Source organism: Adiantum capillus-veneris, chromosome 13 (assembly GCF_014529385.1).
Source record: "Adiantum capillus-veneris isolate H3 chromosome 13, ASM1452938v2, whole genome shotgun sequence".
Taxonomy (NCBI): Eukaryota; Viridiplantae; Streptophyta; class Polypodiopsida; order Polypodiales; family Pteridaceae; genus Adiantum; species Adiantum capillus-veneris.
This window is the reverse complement of record NC_140943.1, coordinates 114,539,904-114,556,954: the sequence shown is the minus strand read 5'-3', so window position 1 is coordinate 114,556,954 and position 17,051 is coordinate 114,539,904. Positions and strand designations below refer to the sequence as shown.

The window sequence follows — 17,051 nt, the reverse complement described above, 5'->3', positions numbered from 1 at the left end:
GGCATAAACAAGAAAAAAAAAAGTAGATCCTTGGCTATCGCCCTACAATGCCTTCCCCTTGTGCGCAGTCGCCACCACGTTGCTTCACCTTGAAGGTTACCCCCTGAGGACCACATCGACGCCACCTAATCCCCCTCTTCCCTCTCATTTTCCTCCATCCACGTCGCTGCTTCCACCCATTTCTTTTCAAGGCATCTCATAAGATTCTCACATCTTTTCTTTTTTTTAAATCGTAGGCACATACCTAGTTCAATAATATTTCTAACTAGCTATTCCATTTTTTAATTAGAGGCAGTGCCCTCGTCTACTGCAGACGAGCTTGTTTTAGAAAGCCATCGTGATCCGCCGAGTCAAATCCCTGACTTCTGCGACAAAACTATTTGAAGCACGGAAGCAGCTACCAGCAATTGCGATGGCGGACGAACTTCCTGTGACCCGTTTCGAGTCCGAAATTGTGGACTTGGTGAAGAAACATGATGTGGTGGTCATCATAGGCGAGACTGGCTCCGGAAAGACCACCCAAATCTCTCAAATTCTCCATCGTGCCCACTTTACAGCTTCTGGTATGATTGCAATCACTCAGCCTCGCCGTGTCGCTGCCGTCTCCGTTGCCAGGCAACCTCTCTCTCTCTCTCTCTCTCTCTCTCTGTGTTTTTGTTGCTTTCCGATAACTTTTGTTAGTGTTTCCTTGTCAAGGAAAACTATGCATATGTAGCTCAGCTCTGGTGGGATTATTATTTTTAGATAGAATGCCTATAGAGAATTTTTTGGCATGAACATGCTGGCTGCAAATCATGTCCTACCCAAGTTTGCAAAGAAAGTGTCCAAAGTCTAAGAAAGCTAAAAAAGATACTTGGTCTGGGAGGATCTTGGAAAATTGAAACTATCTAATTTCTTACTACTCAAATGTACTTTGTGAAGTATTGGTACTAAGTTGTACTCTATTGTATTTCTTAAATATTCTAAAGACTAGTACAGCCGGCCGCCTTCGGCGGCCTCTCTCTCTCTCTCTCTCTCTCTCTATCACGTGCACAGGAGCTTGTCTTATTTTTGGACTTTAGTCTTCAACTCGCAGATGTCTACACGTATAAAGGGCTCCCAATTCCGCCATATTATGTTAGTATAGATGTGATAGTTGGTTGGCGCTAATAACCTATGGCTAAAGTGGCTTTTTTGGATATAGACAGTGGAAACAGCAGGCACTAGTGCAGTTACCAGACTTGGCAGTTACCGGATAGATTTACCATGGTAATTGTACAGTGTACAGTCGGCCAGAGTCTAGTCCGGTACCTATAAATAGGACCTATTACTCCATTTTGTGGGAGTCATTCTGTAGTCTAGAGCTTACCTCTTTATAATCGCTAAGCATTTTTTGTAAGCATTATTGAGCTCCCTTGTAGCTTTATCTGGCGTCAGGTGTACACTTTCTAGTATATGAATACATATCAGTTCTAGTCTCTTTTCTTTGCATTTTCATTGCAGTCTTTATCTGGTTCGTGTGCTATTTGAAGTTCGATTTGTTCTAATTCTAGTTGTATATCTGGTATGATCTGATTAACTCCAAGTCTCTAACTTGGAATAGCTGTCAGAAGTGACCAGCTCATTCCATTTTGCAATCATGGTGGTGAGCTAAAGCACTTGACAGGGAACTTATCTCCTAGTTGGAGTTTGGAGCTAGCTGGAGTCCACAATGCCGCCCCGAAGATCAAGAAGAGGGAGGAGACTGACCAGAGTGTTCATGGAGGAGCAAGATTACATCAGCACAAGGGCTGAGGAGTCGGAGTGAGGCTGTAATGGTGAACCTGACCTCGGGAATGACACGGATGCTAACCTCAACCAAAGGGAGATTGAGGGACGTGGGGGTTCCCAACACTCAGCTCAGTCAGTCGAGGAGATGACATTGAGAGAGTGCTGAAAGACGTTCTTGATCGCACGGGCCTCAAAAAGTAGATAAGGGCTCATGGAAAGATTAGACTGATGGGAGCATACGGAGTCGGAAAGTAGCACACAGGAAATTTGAAAGGAAGAATAGTTATTGAAACAAAGGATTAGTAAAATGATAAGTTGGATGCGGATATCGTTGGACTGATCATTACAGCAAAGAGCGGAAATCAAACCAGAAGGAGAAATCTAGGCACATAGATCATGATTGACATCATCACAGAATTAGACACATTGAGCATTCCAATGACTTGAAGACTTCTTTTCTTATATTCAAGGGTGGAAAGAAGGATGATCTTGATGTTCACATACAGACATTCAAACAATACATTAAATTGAAGGACATAGATGAGGATGAGTTGGGAGAATATTTTTCGTAGACCTTGAAGGATGCGGCATGGAAGTGGTATGACCACTACCCAACTTGCAAGCTCAGAACGTAAAGTAAGCTAATCAAGGCATTTTGTCTGGAGTACACCGAAAATAGAGGTGATGAAGATATCTTATGTGAACTGGATAAGATTAAGTAGAATAAGCTCTCATTCAAAAGCTATATTGAGAAAATAAAAGAGCTTACTAGGCAATTGTACGAGCCTCTTTGGAGAAAAGAATGCAAGCTTGGTTTCTCAATGGATTTCAAAGCAAAAAGCCTAGGGAACAAGAGGTCCTAGCATCAACAAAGAAGTTCAATGACCTGATGCAAAGAGTATTGAAACCAGAGCAACATGCAAAGAAGGAGAAGAGGCACAAGGGGCTCAAAGACTCTAGTGACATTGAGACGTCAATCGAGGACTTGAAGTTAACCTCCAGCTCCAGTTCATCTAAGAACGAGTCAGATGATCAGGTCAAAACCAAGAAAAAAGGATCATGTACAAAGAAGATTGAGGCGACGTTCAAACAGATTGTGGAAATGTCCAAGATTAGACCTTCAGTCGACAAGGTAGAGACCTGGTGTTTGAAGTACAAATCAAAAGATCACAGGTTTGATGAGTGTTGTCAATGTACTTATTGTAAGGCATTTTGCCATGTATGGATTAATTGTAAAATCAAGATACATCATTTTAAGAAGGGAAAGGATGAGTCAATGATTGCACTAACAAACCCAAAGGTGCCGAAATCAGATGCAACATCTGGTACCAGAGACAACGAGGCAAGTACTAGTAATGAGCTTGAAAGAGGACGATATCAGGGCACCAATGATAAGGGGCGAGATAGAGCTTACTTCGGAAGGAGGAATTTCAGCTGCTACACTTGCGGAAAGTATGGACACTTCGCAGTCCAGTGTCCGGACAATGTGAAACCTAAAGGATGTGAGGCGAAGCCAGCTGAACGAGTTCCAATGAGAGTAATTACTAGAAGTGCTTGAGTGGTAATTGAGGATTTACTAAATGAGCCTGTATAGGAAAGAAGCAATATGAAGAGGCTCGGAGACGGGAAAAGCAGCGGGCTACATGGAAAGCTAAGGGAAAGGCTAAGGAGGTTGATGAGCGTCAAGCTCAGAGAATTGCGGCAGCCAAGATCATAGAGGATTTGGCTAAGAAGATGCCAGAGCAACTAGAGTGTGAAAGAGCTGTATAGAAAGCACCGAGGGGTTTCAGGTAGTGTTGCTGCAACCCCCTCTATCATCTATAATCCACAATTTGGTTCAAAAGTGCAACCAAATCATTAGCCTGCTACCCATCGGATAGGTAACTCCGTCGACACTTCCAAGAAAGATGTGCATTTGCAAAAGGCACAGCAAATCTGCCAATCCATCTCCTCGAAGAAAACACCACCATAGAAACCTCCTCCAGAAGTGAGGAAGAAGAGCCTACTACTGTCCAAACACTTCTCTCTGAAGAAGAAGCTGGAAATGAATAGCTCCCCTTTGGATCCAACAACCGCATGCTTGCTCCCCTTGCGGGAAGGCTCAATAACATGACTCCATCTGGGAAAACCAAAGCAATATGGCACTGCTACACATCTTGAAGCCTCCATCAGGTTCCCCTCAGTGAAGAGAGGCCGGGGTAATCAAGGGTAAAGACGGGGAAGTCGTAGACAAGGATCCAAGGCCTCCACATACCCAAATCTGCCCCAAACTTCGACAAAACTCGAAAAAAACAGCAAGCTTCTTCTCTCTCAATCATGTCCAAAACCGCACCGGATCAGCCAAATCAAAGCATCCAAGGTGGTCGTATCACCATAGGGCTTTAATACCATGTCAAAGGTGGCACCGAAAGATGTAATGAGAACAAGAACTGGCTCGTGATTCGGTGAACACCTCGACCTCCGATCTAGAACACCTCCAATGCCAAACACATGATCAAGGCACACCTGTGGAGAAGAGAGATCACTGAGATAGAAAGAGACAGGACATCCGAGAATGAGAGAGAGAGAAAGAGAGAGAGAGAGAGATTTAGTTAAGGCTCTCCATGCTGATAACAAGCTGCTCCTACAAGAGACCAAGGGTGGTCAGGCATAGAAGGCATAGAACTGACATGCCAATTGCATACACCCGGGGTACACACAACTACAATTGCTATTGACACTGCCAATTGCTCCTGCATACAAGACCATTGACACGGTCTCCACATGGGCCTGTGAAAGAGAGGCTTTGGCAATATCTCCTCCTAGCAAGAGAGCAGATCTGGAGAAAGAGGAAACATGTCTCGAGTAGAGAGCATGGAACTTCCTCTCTGGTGCCGCCCTGCTCAAGCCTCATGGTGAAGAAAAACGCTAGGGATGGGAGTAGCCAGCAAAAATGCTAGGGATGCTGCCCCCCTGCCCTCCATGGACCTCCTAGGGCTGCCCAATGGGGGCGCCTTGCACCACAGGGACTCTGCACACACACCACCTCTTGTGGCCCTACTCACACGTATATACCCCCCCAGATCTCAGGTCGGCCAGCTGTCCACCAGTCCCACACCTATATACCCCCCCAGATCCCAGGTCGGCTAGTTGTCCACCAACCCCCATGACCTGGTAAATGGGAAAATAGGGAAAAAGAAAGCACCAGAGGCCAGCTCGGAAATGGGCAAAATACTGGCAAGGCTAAGAAAAATATCCCCAACTTGCAGGACAGTGTAACGAGGAACGGGCGGAACGTAGCCCAAATGTTCGGAAACAGCGTTCTAGTTGAGTCTTGTTGGAGTCGGGAATGGAACGCCGTTACAGAACGGGGTGTAACCAGATTGGTGTTTCGGAACGGGAGGCGGAGCGTGGGGCAGAACGGGCAAAAGTAGGCATTTGGGGGCAGATTTGGGGCTATTTGGGGGACATATTTAGGGCAGTTTGAGGGCAATTTTGGGTTGTTTAGGAGTTGATTTGGGACTAAGCTGAATGGAGGTAATTCGAGCCTTACTCTAGTAGACCGTTTCGGTCCCCCCTTATCGCCGTTCCCGTCCCGTTACGGACCCTCCCATCCCGTTACGGGTAACTTTGCTGCATGAGCATAATGGCCATAGAAGCAAGCCAAAACCCAAGGCTAAATATGGCTAGACATATCCCGACATGAGAAACCTAACTCTCACTCACCGGGCATAGCCGCAAAACAACACACTCCCTAATACTTGTCCCTGGGGGACCGACCATACGAATCAAAGAGATATGCCTGAACTATAACGCAAACAAAGCTAGGGAGAGTGGGCACCCTTGCTTCACACTAATAGTGCTAATAATAGGCTCGAATGTGCCACCTGGGCATCATACTCTATGTGTCACCTACTCGTAAAGAGATTAATCCCGCAAATCATTTGTGATGGCACCCCAAGTACTTGAGACCCTTGAAGAGCCAGTTGTGATTCACATGGGATTGTGTTGAAGGCCTTGCAGAGAACCACAAAGGAGTAGTGAAGTCGCCTCTTCCACGCCTTTGCCTGATCAATCAGGCCGCACAGAGTAAGGTGTGGTCGATACTAGAGAAAGCTTACCTGAAACCAGCCTGTCTTGGGTGTGCAGGCCTTCACTCTCAACTATGCCTCTAGTACGGCTCCATAGTTTGGCCAATCATGAGATAGAGAACAAAGCACAAAGGGGGAATCCCAATGTAATGATAAGACTAGACTCTGGCCTTATATCGAAAAGATGTAGTTTTTAAGAGGTGTCTTCGAAAATGCAGAAAGGCTGAAAAAACGGTTGTTTCTCTTTTTGAATACGGTGTTTTTTAGTGAGAACAAGTTTCAAATCGGTCATACCAATGAGATCGGCAAATTTGTTATCTTAGCAATAACAGTTAGCATAAGTTTTGTCTGAAGTTTACATTTAAACTCTCTTTGCAAGCATCGATGCTAGTATTTTGTAGTTGTGTGTGTAGAGGAAAATTTTTCCGAGTTTTTCTTTTAGTTGTTTACTGACAACTTCTTACCTGCCTCCTCGTGTCCCCTTGAAATTTTCCGTGAAGGTGTTTACACATATAAAGACGATCGCAAGATCACGGTCCCTTTCTTTTTGAAACTGCTAGAGAATGTCACTATACATATGTGGTAGTGATGTGTGTGAACACACTTAGGACCGCCGGGGCATTTTTTCCCTCACTAGGACCCCATGCATTGTATATACGCCCATCACTCTAGGGCTATCTTATCTTTTCATTGTGCACTAAGCAATACATACTCTCTGTTGCGTGCCTTGAGCTTCTTCATCTTCTCCAAGCTGTGTGTGTTTCCTTGCAACCCTATTTCTAACAATTGGTATCAGAGCAGGTCGCGTCCTCACGGGCATAGTCGCCAGCATCGCAAGCACACGCCTACTCATCTTCTCCAATTTTAGTGAGCTTTGGTGAGCGCCAACAGGTCGGCAAATACTTCGGGTCTGCTCATAGAGCTCAATCCGCTAAGATTTTCCATTCGGGCCCATTTTGCCTCCGTTTCCACTACAGGCAGTATTACGTAGGTAATTTCGTCTTTTTGTGCAAAATTTCTGTCAGTGTCATTTGTTGCATAACAGGTCCCTTACAGTCTTCTACGGGTTGTGCTATGTAGCACGTGTCGGTCCCGCTTCGTTTCTCCTCTTTTCGGGCAGTTTTTACATCAGGTTTAGTCACTCGCCATGGTTGACAACAACACAGATGTGTTCAAGATGATTGCTGCTGAGGATAAATCATAAATTGGATGGGGACAATTACCCAATGTGGACCTACATGATGCAACATGTTCTTGTGTCAAAGGGCGTTTGAAATGTTGTGCAGGGCATTGATGTACGCTTTGGTTCTGAGGATACAGGCGATGTTGAGGATGTTGCAGGTTTTGGTGGCAGGGTTGCTGTTGCCAGAGCTTTTTTACCTACGGTTAGGAAAGCTCGTTGGGATGTTAGAGATGCGAAGACTCATGCATTGATTGCATTATTTGGGAAGCGCACTATTATTCCTCACATTCGCTCAACTAAATCTGCAAAACAGGCTTGGCTAGTCTTTTTGCAAGTCGCAACGAGGCTAAAATTGCATTGCTGCGTAAAGAGTTGGAATTGAAGATTATGCATGAGGAAGATGAAATGGACACTTTTCTTGCTGGTATCAAGGATATTAATGAGAAACTTATTTTTGCAGGCGAAGTCATTCCTGACAGTTCCCTTGTGCAGACTGTTCTTGATGCTTTGCCAGATTCTTATGAGACTTTTGCTAGTACTTGGAGACTTATGACCCAAGGAAATCCTAATGTTGTCAAGTTTGATACATTATGCACATTGCTATTGCAAGAGTCACTTTCAAGAAAAAACAGAGCTAAACAGGGTGCGGTTGAACATGCCTTTATTGCTGCTCAAAGAAAAAGTGGTAACAGCAATGTAGCCACTTCTCATGGTTCTTCTGTGAGCGGTAAATCACCTGTTCCTAATGCTTTTATTGGCAGCACTTCGTCTGGGAATTTTGGTGAAAAGGGCAAAAAGAAGATGCGTTGCTTGAGCTTTGGGTGAAGGCAGTAAGTACGTCTGTGTATTTGATCAATCGGTCACCCTCAACGGCATTGGAAGGGGGAGTTCCAGAGGAGGCATGGACAAGTAAACCGGTTAATGTTCATTTCTCAAAGCGTTTGGGTGTGAGGCTTTCATGTACATAGATAGAAGCCTAAGATCAAAGCTAGATGCAAAGTCCAAAAAGTGTTTCTTCATTGGCTATGGAGAAGGCGACTTTGGGTATTGCCTATGGAATCCTGAAGATGGTAAAATCTTTAGAAGTAGGGATGTAATTTTCAATGAAAAAAATATGTACAAAGATTACTTGGAAAGAAAACAAACAAAAGAAACTGGTGATGAGTACATGGAGCTTGAGGACGATGAAGACTTAAGGAGTGCAAAGGGTGACAACGTACAACAACGTCAACCAAATGAGGAGCCTCAATCTTTACGTGACTAATCATGATACTGACATAGATGGCATTGAGGTGCCTACCGTGTATAGGTTGGTAGAGGTCATGCATGAGCGTTGATATGGTTGGCATGGATAGATTGGAAGATATCACACAGTTATTGTTAGCTTTTGAGAGTCTCATGTATGACCTTTTAGTGTCGACACCCGATATAGCAACAACAATGGGAGTTTTTTAGTTGGGATAGTCAGTTGTGCAACGACTAACACTAGCTCAATGCATCTTGAGCTATGCAAAACATTATGGGATACTTGCGAGATATACATTTTGGCTCTAACAGTGATACATTCACTCACCTATCACTAGAGCCTATACAATAGTATGCATGTATTTTGAGAGAGCCAGTGGATGTAGGTTGAAAGATGATCTTTCCTTATCATATTGTATATACTAGTTAGCTAGTAGGTCCACCTATCGGCACACTCATTTTTAAGTGGGAGGTTGTTCGGGTAAAGGTGGTGTGTCTCTTACCAAAAGCCGAAAAAGTGCTACAAAGCACATTAACTCTCATCGTGACTTGTTTACTCTCTCGAGAATGTCCCTCATGGGAATTCAACCACTTGTGCCAACAATGCCTCTTATCAGGTCAAGGGAGTTGAAAAGATTGTGTTGACTGTTGCGAATGGCAGTTCTTTCACACTTGATACACTTCATGTACCTGGGATAAAAAAGAACCTTTTGTCTGTATTTGCACTTGCTAGACTTCGGCTTGTTGTGCAATTTGTGGATGACAGAGTTTATGATCTTAATTTTGGTGATGAAATTGTTGTTTCTGGCATTTTATGCCATGGACTGTGTAAGATCACTTTGTATGGAAAGTGTGGGCAGAATTTTGCAAATGTAGTTGTGGATTCAAAGGCTGTTTTAGAAGTAAAACTTTGACATGCACGTTTTGGGCATCTGAATTTTGTCAGTTTGTTGCTTTTGTAGAAATTTGCTTCTTTGCCGCCTCTTGAAGCATGTTTGTGAAGGCTGTATTTTGTGCAAAATATAGTATTCGAAGTTTCCGAAGGATGGTTCAGTTAGGGCTACATGCAAGTTGCAGCTTGTGCATAGTGATGTTTGTGGGCCTATGCAAACTCTGTCCTTGGGCAATTACCTTTACTTCGTTACTTTCATTGATGATTACTCATGGCATGCATGGGTGTATCTGCTTAAAGCTAAGTCCGAAGTGTTTATGTGCTCTTAAGCAATTTTTGGTTATGGCAAATATCTATAAATACACTATGGACAAAACACCAATGTACAGTGCCGTATACACCTCAACAAAATAGTATTGCTGAAAGAAAAAATAGGTAGCTTACGGAAATGGCACGATGTATTGTCAAAAGTCAAGCTTTACCACATTTGTTTTGGCTTGAGGCTATCATGTGTGTCACTTATGTACTTAACAAGTGTCCTACATAATATTTGCAGTCTATGACTCCATATGAAGCATGGCATGATTGAAAGCCTCCTATGGATCACATGCGCGTTTTTGGTTGTTTGGCTTATGCTTTGGTGCCACAAATGTAGCGCAGAAAATTGGATGATAAGACTGTTAAATGCATTTTTGTTGGTTATAGTACTGAAAGCAAAGGTTACAGGTTATACCATCCACAAATGAAGCATATCTTGGTTTCATGTGACGACGTGTTTGTAGAAGATTCTGTGCTGTCATGTACTAGAGATAGTAATGTAAGCTCACAGGACATTTATGAGAGGCAAATGTATAGCCTATGGGGGTTTCTGAAAATGTTACAGATTGGCCAATTTCTGATGCAGATGTACATGATGTACTTGATGTGGAAAGGGTTGAGAATGAGTAGGCTAGAGGTATGCCAAAGTGGCTGGTGCATACTTTGTGTGACAGTAAATTGGATGCACTTTTGTGTAGTCGTACTCATTCAGGTTCTCGTCATGCATCTTATGCATCAGATTGTTATGCTTTGGCTGTCTCTAGCTTATGTGATGTAGAGCAACCTTGTCTTTCTATGAAGCATATAAATCAGAAAATTGGATGGCTGCCATGCAATCAGAATATGATGCACTTATAGGAAATGACACATGGACTTTATGTGATTTGCCTCCTACCATTGGCACGAAGTGGGTTTACAAGTTGAAACGCAAGCCAGATGGTGAGATTGATCGTTGCAAAAGGTTATGCAGAGCAGAAAGGCATGGATTATGAAGACTTTTGATCCCACTTGTCGTATGACTAATGTGCGTTTTCTATGTGCATTGGCAGCTCATTTTGGATGGTATGTACTTCAATCAGATATTGTTACTACTTTCTTGAATGGTGACATATTTGAGGAAGTTTATGTAGCACGGCCTCACGGTTTTGTCAAGAAAGGACAAGAGGATAAAGTGTGCAAATGTAAGAAAGCTTTGTATGGGTTGAAGCTGTCTCCTCCTGCTTGGTATGAGAAAGCTGACACTAATTTGGTTAAACGTGGCTTTTGTAAGAGTCCAACAGAGGGCACTTTGTATGTAAAGCGTGGGGGTGATGTACTTCTCATTGTTGTTCTATATGTGGATGATTTGCTGATCACTGGTCCGAATGAGACACATATTACTGAATTTAAGGCTGATTTGAATGCTACTTTCAAGATGAAAGATTTGTGGCTGTTGCATCATTACTTGGGCATACAATTTAAGTAGTGTGATGGTAGTATTGCCTTGTGTCAAACACGTTAATAGAGACATTGCTATGTAAGTTTGGACTTGAAGACTGCAAGCCTATTGCCACTCCCATGGAAACAGGTTTGAAGTTGAGTCTTCATGATGCTGGTGATTCTGCCGATGTCACTCTTTACCAAACTACTATTGGATGCCTTATTTATGTATGCAATACAAGGCCTGATATTAAGTTTGCAATCTCACAGGTCAATAGATTTATGCATAGCCTAGGGTCTAAGCGTTGGCAGGCTGTCAAGAGGATTTTTGGCTACTTGAGTTGCACTTTACATCTTGGGTTGTTTTATCCCAATCGGGATCATTGCTGCCAAATTTACATGCTTTTCCGGACTCAGATTGGTTTGGTTGTTATGACACGCGAGTGTCTGTCACAAACTGTTGACCTGCCAAAGCCCTGAAGAAACTTGCAGATGTCGGCCAAGGGGCCTAAACCCTAAGAAGGACAAGTAACAGAAGAAGAAGTCCTACCAACTTCTAGGGACCCTGTCCGATGGGGCCCCAAGTGACATAAAGGATTAAAATAAGACAGGACTCACACACACACACACACACACACACACACACACAAAAGAGACTTTCATAAACTGATGATGTGGCAAATTTCCAAAAATTGCGTTGGCATGATGACGTGGCAGACTGTACGGATATCCGTGATTTACGTTGGCAGCTTTTTGTGCATTACTTTTGGACCAGATGCTTTTGAGTTTGAAGGCTTTTCACTATAAACTGCGTTTGGGGCCTAGGGCCTTTAAATATGAGGTTAGGGCTCATTCTCTGGCATGCTTCCTGGAGAAGGTGCAGAGTCTGGAGTACCGGCTTGTACTGTGTTGATGCAATATAAAGAAATACCGAAAGGGGCGCCAAGGTTTAGGGCCAATACTCTCTAGGGTGGAATTCCGCCGCTCCGTGTCGTGTGTCATCTCTCTATTTCAGTTCAATTGTTATTGAAGTGCTAAAAGTCTATTCAGTCTGTTCTTTTCTATTGGCACGTGGTGCCCGTCTTGTGATAGTTGTATCAGAGCATCAGGCGTGTGCTTTTCTGAAAGCATATCGGTCCTACCAAAGAGCAGACAGGGCAAAATTGAATTTCCAAAGTTCATTGGATTCGTGCTCCGACCCCGGACTTATTAGTCACTCCCAGCCTTACTTCTTCGTGCATCGGGCACGCTCCCGTCTTCACCGCTCATGTCTTACAGGGCATAAGCCATTAAGATCACTTGCAAAAGAAGGATCAAGATTTGTTTCGAGTCACTGTTTTTCTCAGAGGCAGTGCCATGCAGATGTTGGTAGCTACCAAGCAACATACTCCAAGTACTTGGTAAGCTTCCAAGATTTTTTTTTTTTTGCCCGAAGTTATACAATTTCTGACATCTTCCTTCGGAGTGCAACTTCTAGCAAAGTGGGGTATCCTAAAATGCTTGCCATGGAAACCCTAGCAGATTATAACTTGAAATTCCTCGACATCCCTCAACAGGTGTCTCTTGTTGATAACCTCAGAGGTCCGGTGTGACTGCTATGACTTGGGACTACCATCGCCGGCCAGAGTAGCATTGTCTATCCAAGAGCTCATGGACCATGCTGTGCTAGGCTACGACCTTATGGAAGGAACCTAACCCTAATTTTTTATGTAGGTTTCAAGATGGAAAGTAAGACGACTTTTCGAGCTCGACTGATGTCGAGATTGCTTTTTAAGTTTGAGTTCTATTTGAACTTGTTTAGTGATCCTGTTTGGTATTTGTTTGAAATGGCTGATATCTGTTTTGAACCTGTTTTGGTGCCGGTTTGAAATGTTTTTGACTTTGGTTTTAATACTGGTTTCATTGATTGGTGATTTTTACTTCTGGGTGGAGAAGTGAGAAATATTGTTTGAACCTCGGAACGACGCAGGCCGATGCTTGGGGAGCGTTTGGTTGTATGCTTGAACCTCCAAGGGACGCAGACTGCGGTCTGGGGAGCGTTTGGTTGTACAGTCCTCTGAGCTCATGGCCCGGACCTTTTTAGGTTATTTACGAGGGGAGTGACGAGGTAGTCGTTGAGTAGCTTCATACCGCAGACTGTTTGTCTCAGGGGAGTGCTCAGCGGCGCTGTTTGTTGTGTCTTGTAACATGCATATGTAAGCATTTGTGTTGCATTGTGATGTGCCAATTACTAAATATTCCTAATTGGATGAGATTGCGTGGGTATGTAATTTTAGTACATTAGCACACTCGTGAAAGATCACTGTGGTCTGGGTGTGATGGCTAATTTTACTACGCTGGAATATCAAGAGTTCCGTTCTGGACGAAAAGGGAAGCTAACTCCTTGATCAAAAGAGCCGAAAGGAGAAGCTAACTCCTTGATCAAAAGAGCTGAAAGGAGAAGCTAACTCCTTAACAAAAAGAGCAAACTGATTGTCCCTCGGAATGTCCCTCGGAATGACCCTCGGAAATTTTTTAGCTAACTTGAGTTGTTTTGCAGATATGCTGTAATCGCGGACGATTACTCTCTTTCAAGAAGGAGAGATGTCACAAACTGTTGACATGTCAAAGCCCTCAAGAAGGGAGTCAACTTGTAGATGTCGGCCGAGGGGCCTAAACCCTAAGAACAAGTAACAGAAGAAGTCCTACCAACTTATGGGGACTTGACATAAAGGATTAAAATAAGGCAGGACTCTCATACACACACACACAAAAGAGACTTGCGAAAACTGATGATGTGGTAGATTTCCAAAAACTGCGTTGGCAGATGACGTGGCAGGCTGTACAGATTTCCGTGTTTTGCGTTGGTTGATGACGTGGCAGCTGTATGGATTTCCGTGACTTACGCTGACAGCTTTTTGGGCATTACTTTTGGACCAAATGCTTTTGAGTTTGAAGGCTTTTCATTGTAAACTGCTTTTGGGGCCTAGGGCCTTTAAATATGAGGTTAGGGCTCATTCTCTGGCATGCTTCCTGGAGAAGGTGCAGAGTATGGAGTACCGGCTTGTACTGTGTTGATGCAATATAAAGAAATACCGAAAGGGGCGCCAAGGTTTGGGGCCAATACTCTCTGGGGGGTGGAATTCCGCCGCTCCGTGTCGCGTGTCGTCTCTCTATTTCAGTTCAGTTGTTATTGAAGTGCTAAAAGTCTGTTCAATGTGTTTTTTTCTATTGACACGTGGTGCCCGTCTTGTGACAGTGTCCATGAGTGGTTTTTGTTTCATGCTTGGCAGTTCATGCATATCATGGTTGAGCAAGAAGCAACCTACTGTAGCCACTTCTAGTTGTGAGGCGGAGTACAGGGCAGTCTTCCCAGCTACGGTTGAGTGCGTATGGCTCGGACGCAGTGCGTATGGCTCGGACGCCTTATGGCTGATTTGGGTGTTAGACATGACATTGCCAACATCATCTACACTGACAGTCAGAGCGCATTGGCAGTTGTGAGGAACCCAGTTTTTTATGCTCGCACGAAGCACATTGAAGTGCATCATCACCATGTCAGGGAGAGACTCTCAGCAGGAGAGATAAGCTTGGCTTATGTGCCAACACAGGACAACCTTGTAGATCTTTTCACAAAGTCATTGTCTCGTGAGAAGTTCGAAGCTTTCCGCAGAGCTTTGGGCTTACTCCCCTTTAAGGACTGATCATGTCCTCAGGGCATGGCACTTCCCTATATTGTATGTGCCAGCTCTCGTTCACCACATCACTCCGAGGGGGGATTTGTTACCATACATATATGGTAGTGATGTGTGTGAACACACCTAGGACCGCCCGGGGCATTTTTTCCCTCACTAGGAGGTTTTTTCCCCCGTGCATGGTATAGCTTAGGGCTATCCTATCTTTTCATTGTGCACTAAGCAATACATACTCTCTGTTGCGTGCCTTGAGCTTCTTCGTCTTCTCCAAGCTGTGTGTGTTTCCTACCACATATGAGAATCTGCAGCAACTGACATACATGCATAATGGATAATAGGATCATAAATGCACTGTGCACTAAAAGCCCATTCTGCATCTACATTAGCATCACAATCTCCTTTCATAGAAGACTACAATAGTTGCACTTGTAGTGGAACCAGCCGCAACCCTATTCCAACAGAGAATATAAAAAGAAAAAAACTTCAACATGCTTAAGAGTCACCTCAGTAATTTTAGCTTGTATCACTAAATAAGACGTTTAATTCTGACTGTTTGGAAACCACTTGGATGTTTTGGCCATTCGTGAACCTGGACTTCATAAGCATGCTTTGAATTTGTCACATCAAAGAAATTTGGGCTTTTCCTGCTTTTGTCTGGGCATCCGATGGATGATGATTAGAGGTTTATTGTTCTGTCTGAGCTCAGTGTGGGCCTGTACAACCAAATCATAGGCTTTGCACATAACTGTGTACAGTGTGTATCGTTTTGATGCAGAAGGGTAGCATCGGAAATGAATGTGCGCCTAGGAGAGGAGGTTGGATACTCTATAAGATTTGAAGACCGTACATCAGATAAAACCCAGATCAAGTAAGCACCTAATTTATTGAAATAGTGGGTTTAAACGGTTTATTTTGGAGAACCCCTGGACAGCTATGTAACCAAACCTGTCTGAACTATGCTCATATATCTTTGTAAGAGGGTATTTTGATCCTTGTTTTGTGTTTACTGTAGGACGGTGATGCCATTAGTGAGTTTGCAGCAGTGTTTAGTCAATACTATACATGAGTCTACATGTCCTTCAATTTGAATATACTAGTTGTTAAGAGATACTCTGTTCTCTTTACGTTTTGAAAATTGTGGCTGCCTACGTACCATTGTGCTAGAACAACAGGTAGCATAGATATACATGGCAGCGCCAGTGTGTATGCCCTTTGTATGACATATAAGTATTAATCTAAAGAAACTGATCTGGATATGCTCGAGGGTGAATGTTCTAGCACCATGGTGTGATAATTTTCTTCAACTATCTGCACTTGCAAGATAATACCTTCTGCCCCTTTGCACTCCTCATTTTTCGTTTATCAATGTTTGCAAGATGAAAAACTTTGATTATTGCAACCTTTTAGGTCTTCATGGGCACTGATTTTGTCAACCATACTTAGGTATCTCACAGATGGCTGCCTTCTGCGGGAGCTTTTATCTGATTCAGAATTAAAACAATACTCGGTAATTATTCTGGACGAAGCTCACGAGAGGAGTCTCAACACGTAAGTCACCTTATCATCAATAGTTTTGGAGAGTTTCTGCAGTTTTATATATGCAATCATAGCCACATTTTTTTTTCTGTGTGCACCCATGCTGTGAGTTTTCTTAATGAGATGATAGGGTATTTATAAATTGAAAACTTACAACACAACAGCCATTCCTTTGGATTTTTAGTGCCTTTGTATTGCCGACTCACAAAGCCTTGGGAACGAAGATGATTTTGTAAAACAGGGCCTATTGATATATCGGTTGGTATCCAATTGCTCTTGCATGGTGTCCAGCAGCAGTGCTTGTGAAAGGTTTGGTGTGATCATTATTGACATGTGGACATTGTTTTATCGGCACTCTGGTAGCTCTCATGATAAGTTTGAGCAGCTCCTATACCGATCTGAATGCTTGAATTAAATGATATTTGTTTGCAAATTTTAATAATAGCGGAGATAGGAGTACTAGGGTGTCAAGACTCTAGACTTAAGTATACAAGGGCTAAGTTATGATAATTGAGATGAAGGGAAAGGGTGACACCTTAAGGCCATCATGCGCCTGGGTTCCTGCCTTAAGTTTGAATGTTAGTCTATACATTCTTCCTATCTTGTAAATCCACGTATCTTGGCTGTACAGTAAACCTGTCCTCAGTAGTGTGAAGAAAATGCTCTTTGTAAGAAAATGTTTTCTTGCCCAACTCTTGCGGAGGAGGAAGAACAAACTTTTCCGAGCTATTGTGTCACAACTCAATAGACAAAGATCTTGTATCTTTTTTCTAATACTGCTCATTTTTTTACATTTGAAAATTGTTTTCCTATTTGAAGGATAGTGAGAATAGTGCATTTGAGTAGGCATTGATGAGTGGTCACAGGTTATGGTGGACCATGCAGTGGGTTGGAACAATAGATAATGCACACTCCCACCTAGCTAGCTGAAACAAGGCGCTTGTGGCTTGTAACTCTCGCATATC

At 43.2% G+C, this 17,051-nt stretch overlaps 1 protein-coding gene across 3 annotated transcripts in view; it reads left to right on the top strand.

Annotated features, from left to right (window-relative positions):
- The first annotated feature begins 289 nt into the window (after positions 1–289).
- LOC147444687 (RNA helicase family protein) overlaps positions 290–17,051 on the top strand; it is a 132,499-nt gene continuing 115,737 nt past the window's right edge. Inside the window, exons 1-3 of one of the 3 annotated variants that reach the window (XM_086527226.1) lie at positions 291–615; positions 15,326–15,418; positions 15,994–16,098. In XM_086527226.1, the coding sequence (XP_086383352.1) occupies positions 413–615; positions 15,326–15,418; positions 15,994–16,098 (401 nt within the window). In that variant the 5' untranslated portion in view covers positions 291–412. Of the gene's footprint in view, positions 616–15,325; positions 15,419–15,993; positions 16,099–17,051 lie in introns of all 3 variants that reach the window. The other 2 variants (XM_086527227.1, XM_086527228.1) reach the window with 2 other exon arrangements.